The sequence below is a fragment of the Taurulus bubalis genome (genome assembly GCF_910589615.1).
Source record: "Taurulus bubalis genome assembly, chromosome: 11".
Lineage (NCBI taxonomy): Eukaryota > Metazoa > Chordata > Actinopteri > Perciformes > Cottidae > Taurulus > Taurulus bubalis.
This window is the reverse complement of record NC_136599.1, coordinates 15233809-15242517: the sequence shown is the minus strand read 5'-3', so window position 1 is coordinate 15242517 and position 8709 is coordinate 15233809. Positions and strand designations below refer to the sequence as shown.

General features: G+C 43.3%; 1 protein-coding gene across 1 annotated transcript; it reads right to left on the bottom strand.

Moving 5' to 3' along the window:
- Positions 1–519: 519 nt before the first annotated feature.
- On the bottom strand, positions 520–7996 carry rnd1b (Rho family GTPase 1b; the record flags this gene model as incomplete). The annotated part of the gene is made up of 5 exons (XM_079226583.1): positions 520–765; positions 1163–1297; positions 1439–1548; positions 7246–7333; positions 7877–7996. 5 exons carry the CDS (start codon positions 7994–7996, stop codon positions 520–522), a joined length of 699 nt encoding a protein of 232 aa, XP_079082709.1.
- Positions 7997–8709: the final 713 nt, after the last annotated feature.

Sequence of the window (8709 nt, the reverse complement as noted above, 5' to 3'; positions counted from 1 at the left end):
TTTCACACCTCACACACCTTACTAAGAGGGATGTAAAGGATGCTGCTAATTCCTGACGATTTCATGCTAGATTTATTTTTGTACTTAGAAAAATATCCATTGAATTGTCTGAGAGGCATTTACATCACAAGATTAAACGTCACACGTTGCACATTTCCAATTTGGACAAAATCAACATGTGCTTAGAGATAGTAAAATCATACAGATGTAACACCATTGTAGTTGCATACTGTTTACAGGTGAAAAAAAAAGATAGCTTGATGATCAAACCTTGACTGATATTGTTTCTCTAGCAAGATAAACAGTAGTGGAAAAAGATGGATGTCCGCTAAAAGGTTCAGGAGCAAGTGGGCAGCGAAGTGTCCACCTCTTCTGAGGGGTGTTTGGTTTCCGGGGGGGTGAGGGAAGGATTCAGCAGGAAGCCCTGATCAAACCATCGTGCCCACCCCCCCTTCCCCGAGACCAAAGAGGCAGGGGCTGGGGGTTGCATGTGAGGACTGTAACCCAGAAGGTCTCCACTCACATGACCGAGCAGCTCTTGGTCTTCTCCTTCTTGAAGGTGGAGGAGAGCAAATCTGACTTGCTGGGCAGGTGAAGAAGTCTTTTGGACAGGCGGCGGGTGGGGCTTTGCTTCGGGAGAGGCTGCAGCTTGTTGATGCAGGCCATCGCTGCGGTGCGGAACACGCTGTGGATGCTTTTCTCCGAGGTGAACGCTGAGCACTCGAGGTAAGCTTCCGCACCCAGCTGCTTGGCCATAGCAGCACCCTGCAATAAATGTGATGAATGATGAAGGGTGTTGTTCATTATGTCCTTTAATATATTTTCATTGTTTTCTATTTGTACCAGGGTCAACATGTAGTGTGGATTTCAGGAAGAAATGCCCTGAAAGCTCATAAGATGTCTGTAAAATAAAAAATGAGGGTGCATGCTATCATTGACTCTTCTAGGTGACAATATATCCTTGAGCCATTTATCATCACAAAAAGACAAAATAGGAAGTATTTCAAGCAGTAAATAATATTACCAAATTATTCTGAAGTACTTGAAACTGCCAGCTGGAAATAGCTGCTCCAGTAGAAGTGTATTGATATGCAAGATGAGATGTTTTTAATCCGGTGTTCACTATGTCCCTGAAAAACTCTTGTTCATTTTTTTGTCTCACCTGCTCATAGGTTATGGGAGTCTGTTTCTGATTGGACAGCTCCATCAGCGTGCAGACATCTGTGCGCAGGTCGGTCTTACAGCCAATGAGCAGGATCCGTGTGCTTGGACAGAAATCCAGGATCTCAGTTTTCCACTGTGGACAGAAAAGGACAGTCAGTACAGTAAATAATCAACTGTCGTCAGGTATACTCTAATTTGAGAGAATTACTGCTATTAAGTACAATGGTACACAAACTTGAATCATAACTTGAAATTAAAGTACTGAAGTCTTTACCTTTTTCAGACTGCTGTCCACTGTGTCAGGACGGCTGATGTCAAAACACAGCAAAACTGCATCTGAGTCACTATAGCACAGGGGCCTCACATTATCGTAGTATGGAGAACCTTCAAGGGCAGAAAGCAGATGATTACAATGTAGATAAATGAAAAGACAAGCGTTGAAAACACATGCATCTGATTTCAAGTTGCTCCATGTGCCATCAATGCCTTCAGTGCAGCTGCTTTTGGCCACAGGGAAGCAGAATGAGTGCAGTGCTGAATATTGCTGATATGAGTCTTGCACTGCAGCCATTGCACTGCAGCCATTTTGAAATATTGCCAAAGGTGAAATGGTAAAACACTACCAATCTTGTTTCACTTTAACTTGTATTGTTTCTGAGTGTTTGATGGAACAGGGCCTTTTGGTATTTTTAAAACTTTGAGGTCAGACTTGCAGTTCGCCGCTCTTTTCTGGTGCCACATTAAAAGGCATATTTTCGTTTCAAATGCACAAGAATCTAGACTAAATTAGCTTTGTAAAATGTTTAAAGAGTGAATTAGTGAGTGAACGAGTAATTCCTTTTAACTGGAGATTGTTTTCAGGAATTGATGGCTGTCGCAACAGGCAGTTGGTCAGCGTAAAAAGGGTGACCGAGCAGCAGAGTGACAGGGGCAGAAAGAGCTGCAGGGATTATGTGCAATCGGCATCACTTCTCCTGCTGAGCCTCACTTTGCTGTCCCTGCAACTGCTCTTTCCTCTGCTCCTATATCCTCTGATGGCATTTCAGAGGGAGAGAAGATGACAATCGAGCACTAAATCCTCATTGATCTTCTCTTGCAGTAGATTACGCAAGTGGAACGGTAGGCTTGGGGCAGGCAGACGCTCCCACTCATGCTCAGAATCCTTAAGTAAACCACCCACCCCCCCAAAAAAAATCCTCTGCTCAGCGCGCAATACCTTCAGTTCCTCTGTTACCACAGCAACAGCCGTGGAATCCACCATCTACATCAGGCATTCCTCCCACCTCTCCATAAAGGCTTGCTTTAACTGCCAATCAATCACTTTACATCGCAAACTGCCCACCCACCTCCTGTTGGGGACATTCCTCTGCTCTGCGACAGAGGTGGGGACCACAGACATACATCTGTCTCACAAAGACACAAAACCACACCTAATGATACACAGACTCACTATTTAAATTTGGCAGCAGCCAGAGGTCTGTGATCAGATGAAACAGAAGAGGAGCCGCTCAATGGGATTAACATGTTTACTTTAGGCTCTGTGTGAATCCCAAAAGGAATTCAGTGTTCCTCTTATAGCCGCAGATAACAAAAGCCGTCTGTGTAATTACTCGTTAGATATTACACAACCATCCTAATTGATTTACAGTGTAAAAACAATGCATCAGAAGGAAACATATGAACGAGCACACACAACATGGATGTGTGCATACAGATCAGTTTCATGAATACTTAATGATTTTCCACATTATCAAAGGGTAAAACTGAATTTGCCAGCTGCCAGGCGCTGCGAGTGGAATAATGACAAGCTGCGATGAAATTCCTCAGGGCTCAATGTCCTGAAGAAAGTAAACATCGCAGCAGAGGAACAAAGGGACTTGTTGTTTTAAAACTATGTTTCGAAGCCTTTGGATAGAAAATATATGATACTGTTAAAGTAGCAAATTAGCTGAAACATTGTGATTAAACTAAATGATTTACTACGGCTGTATTTTTACAGACGTCAACACAACAAGAATGACATTTACATTATTGCCCTAACACTGTTACACCTCGGGCTAAGGAGAAAAGCCACGCTCATCTGCGAGACAACTTTGCGTTTGCAGACTGTGAAAATTGACACATATTAATAATCAGAACAATTAGCACCACTAAAATGAGTGTGTGTATATGTGGAGACTCTAAGGTGTCTCATAGGAGAATCAGAGGCAGAGCGCTCTATAAATCTTCCCAATCACCCTCATGAGGTTATCCCACAGCCAAGGAACCTGGTGCAATTCTGCATTAAAAAGCCACTGATCTAAATGCAGCGATCGATGGAAAGCTGCACAGGAGGTCCAAGAGTCTTTGAAATTAAAACTGACAAATGAGTTACCCCGCAGAGAAGGAGGGGAATGTATATGATGTTTTTTTCTTCAAAGAAATACATTTTTGTATAAAGGATACTGGATTCAGTGGGCATATGTATCCTATCTCCAAAGGAATTCAATACAAATTAATATGAATGTGTAAGTATTAGTATTTGAAGCTCCTCAACATGCTGTTCGGGTACAGGAGCAGCCTTAGCGGTACTCTCCAGACACTCCAGGACCCAGTTTCTAATCCTGGAAAAAATAGCTGTTTCTATTATGTCAAGAAAAAGCTAGGAGGAAGAGAGGAGGGAAAGCAGAAGTGTAGCCTACTGAGGTAGATCACAAAGAGCCCTCCTATGCCATTAATCCTTCACCCCCTGCAGTCTGATATCACAGAGTACCCGTCTCTGTCGCGTTCCCTCTCTTCTCTCCTTCTCTCCATTGCAACAAACCAAAGAATGGCTCGGGTAGATCAATACACATGCAGAGCCTGCTCCAAATGCTCCCTTTCCCCCTTTTCTCAACAGCATGCCTCGATAACAGATGGAGAGTTTCTGAGGCATGAAACATGGAGAGTGAGGCTGATTAACTGGGGAATGGAAGGAAAAGAAAAGAGCATAACCAAACTCCTGCAGCTGTAAACTCCATCCGTCTTGATGGTGCGGTGCCCAGAGCTAAGTGTCGAGGTAGAAATTGGGCCAGAGCAGAAGTAGACTTCGCAGGCCTAGGCGACGGGCCTTATGTTTGAGCGTACAGGTGGGGGAGGGGAGGATCTGCTTTTTGTGTGTGTGTGCATGAGTGAGACTGTGAGGGTGTTGTTGTGCATGTGTGCTAAATCAACTGAGCGTCACAGCCTATCTTCATCATTAGCACACTCCTCAGTGAGAATGCAGGGGTCAGACAGAGTAATGATCCAGTGATGGGATGACTCACAGATTTGGGGATGAGAGTAGCCCTGCCCCTCCGCCCACACTCAGCCGACAGGGAAGCTGCTGCTGCTGTTGCTGCTGCAGCTGGTAACTACGGGATTCACAGCCAGGCCAAAAAACACACTACATTGCGTCAAACAGTTGTTCCCTGGTTTCACATGCCAGAGCAAGTCAGAATCACTGCTGAAGACCCCTGCAGGGAGAGGGAGGACATCCCTTTGTTCCTGAGCATCACCACGTTGAGCTGTTAACAAGCTTTACTTTGTAACTTGACAGTGTTAAAGCTCATCCCCCTCTGGATTTTGAAGTTGGCGCAGGCAACAGATGTAAAGCCTTGATATGCATTGAATTAAAAGTGTATTCTGCTAGTATTCTTTCAAAAAGCCAAAGTCAGAGCTCAGAGGTAATTAAATACATTTTAGTAGTTAAAATGCCTATTAGCCCGTTGGATATAATTCATCTGCCAAGAATAGTTTGCCTTAACCTTTATTCTAAATAAAAACTGAGCTAGCGCTGACAAGTTGAGTCAATAAGGTGATTTGATGCATTGTTTAATCATTTAATTTCATAATGGAAAAAATACCAATAAAATGGTTGCAGCCTGATAACAGACTGCACCCTACATGACTAATAGCAAGGCATTAGGCCCTATATACTATCAGTCATTTCAAATTTCTACTCTAACATTTCATTGTTAATAGACAACTATCGTGGTTATCCATTAACATGATTATTGTCTATTAACAATGTCTCTCCTTTACAATCATACAGATGGTTTCATCAGGTTAAATGGATATTGGGTTCATTACAAATCAGTCTCATTCATAAATCATACAAAAAAATGATTACAGTGTGTATACAATATCTTCTAAAACGCAAAGGCTTTATCAGCAAGACCATTCAACCTTAAATATATTACCCACTAACACCATAATGAGTTTCATTATTCACTCTTCATGAGTTATAGCCACTGGACCTGGACCCCCCCCCCCCCCCACCCCCCCACACACACACACACACGCTGATTAAAACCGGTGGATTGATTTTGGCCTGTAAATCCATGGCGGGGCTGGGAGAAGGAGCTGCCTGCCATGTGGAGGTAGTGATGAGGTCAGTCCAATCAATGAAGGGGAATCAGGATAATGAGAAGACCCTCTCAGTGTGGTGGGGCTGCAGCAGCACAACTCCACGTAATTAGAGCAAATTACAGTAAGACAAAGAAACTGTACAGTGTGGCCAACAAATAACCCCTGTGAGTGTCGTCCATTACCTACAGTCTGACATGAGATACATCAGAGGCATCTATAAATAATGATAGGGAGGAGGGGTGACATGAATTGTGGGGGAGGAATTCAATCTTTAAATTAAACCGAAAGCGTGCTGCAAATAAAACTATTCAAATCACCATGAATAACTTTATGTGATACCTTTTGCACACTAAGGCACGTTAGCCACAATCTAACCAGTGCACTTTTGGAATGTGCGTAGCGAAGAAAGCGACAGAGGAAGGGGTCAACAGAGGGAAGAAAAGAGTTGAAACAGTCAAAGACGGGCAGAAGAAAAGGGTCAACTTAAACAGGAAAGCTGCACATACAAGTGAAAGAATGAAGAAGACAAGAAAGAGATAAAGAGAAAGCATGTCAAACTCATTGGGTCAGTCAAACGGGGTAGCCCAGTGGACCTATTCAGAGTCTTAATCCCCTGCATCATGCTGCTCTAGTGGGTGACCTGCAGCAGCATACGGAGGCGAATGCAGGTCACCAGAGTTTCTGAGCTGCCTCCTGTCTGTCTGCTCCAGAAAACCTTCCTGCTCAACAGGATGTTGCTCTGTGTGCCCATCATCCCCCGGCACCAGGCCCATTCCTGCTGGGCAGACCAAAAGTCCACAGTCTGGGATTAAAAAGCAGGATTTGGTCTGGGGAGGGAATTACACTCACTTTTTCCCTGCCGCTTTTGGATATGGGGAGGGGGGGAACAGCGAGAACACAGTAAATACTGCATCATCTCACACAAGTGGGTCTGTTACATAAAGGATTTGTTGCCCACAAACACACAAGCCAACTTGCTCAGCCACAGTGATGTAGTGATACATCCGGCACTAGTGTGGATGGAGAGGGAAACATGGGCTGAGAGTGAAATCATTGTGCACTGAGCATTAAGCGAATCAAACAGGTGCTGCAGACCCATGTTCTCAGTATTCAGGTCAATACACCGAACAGCAGATCCCCGGGGAGATCCACACTGACACATTGACCCTCTTTTTCACGCTCAGTGTAAATGAACATATGATGCACAAAGTCAGCAATAACAACAAGTGAAGCGGAATAATCCCTGTCTCTATGCCTAGTTTCCAGGGAATCATATTAGGCACAGAAATGTACTTGTAGATCTGTCAATCTTTTATTTTGCCATGTGCAAAAAGCATCAGGTGATATATAACGACGTTTAATCATCTGCCATTTACAAATGAAAGATGACTGAGACTCTGCAGTTCAACAAGTGCACATTTTGTGTGCCACTGCCTCAGCGATGGATGAAAACAAAGAGTAAGAGGCCTGCCCATTAGCCTTCATCTAACAAATACCACAATCACATTGTCTCCTTTATTCCAAGATGGACAGGGTTATAACAAGTATATGTCTTATGACCAAAATAAAAATATCTAGGAAGAAACTCTAAGACGCAGCTGAGACAGACGCTCATTACATTTACTGCGCATTGCCTTATATTCTCCTTCAGTACTGCAGGCAGAATGGCAGGCCATGATAGGGAAGATAGACAGAGAAAATGTGATCAGGTACCTGAAGTGTCCCACAGACTCAGCTCCACTCGCTGCTCCTCCAGCTCCAGACAGGCTGTGTAGTTTTCAAATACCGTGGGCACGTAGGTCTGGGGAACAATACACATCATGGGGTCATTAATGGGGAGGCGTCTGTCTGTTAGTTACAGGGAATGGAATTAATATAGCAAAAATAATTTTAAAAACATTTTGTTCTGCTCAATTTGAACACATTTTGGATAAATCAATCACATTAATCACTGCAGCTGCAAGACATATTGCACACACTAGTATAACATGAAACAATGCTTTATGTGAAAGGGATACAATTCTATTGATTATGCGATAAAACAGTGGATGCCCCTAAAGGTATTACGGTAAATGTATTCAAAATTGACCAAGAAGACAACATGTTATGAAAATGCGCATGAAAACTGACTCTGCAACATGCGCACTGTTTTTTTCTTCTTTTTTCTCTCGCCACATTCAATCATTTTAAGCTGATCATTTTGGATTGACCTGTGTTCGTTCCCCCCGTATCCCCTAGACGGGAAAGGGGACGTAACACTAACTTAGCACTCTGATTTTCAACTGAACTACAGAAAAGCTGTATGTGCATTCACGTCTCTAACAGAAGCCACACGAGATCATACCTCTGGATAGCAATCCTTTGCCAGGACTTGCAACATCGCCGTTTTTCCGCATTGTACGTCTCCCACAAGAACCAGTTTACACCTCACCACCAGCGGCTGTGTATTTCTCCTTTCCTTCATGGTGTTGATGGCGGCCCAGTGTTTGTTGCAGAAAATGTTAAAATCAAGAATCAATACAACACAGAAATCCTGGCAGTGTGGTTCTCGGAGGATGCTCGCAGTTGATCTGATTTAACTTGCCACAAGCGAGTCTTTATAGAGACGAGCATCAGCCAATAGGAGCTCAGCATTCCACAGGCTTCTCAGGGCTGTTCTCACGAGCAAAGGCGATGATGAGAGAACAGCTGCGTTATAAACAGGGATTTTCTAAAAGATTCAGTGCAGATTACAGTGCACGATTATACATTGTTAGAGGAGTTTCATAATTGTATATAAAACTGTTTTAATTTAAATTGAGACGTCTTATGAAACATCGCCAGCAGCAGTCTGTCGCGGCAGACTTCTGGTTTTCTCACCTATGGGTCTTGTCACTTGGCCTGGTGCAAATTGATGGATTAGATTGTTGACTGACTGGATCAATAGCATGTCTGAGGACAATGGGACTGATAGACCAATCCACAGCGGACTAATTAGTTTGCTCTGATCTGCACTCGAGAGTCAAGTCAATTTAATCCAAACAACTCAGATTCGTTTTTGTTCAAAAACGATTCTTCCACAACTGGTCTGAAATCCCCTGACTGAGATTTACCAGGTTGTGTGAAAGTTAATATAATTTGCTCTGAAATTAGCACTGAATCTCTTACCAAGGATGTTTGATTTCTCACAAGTGGTCA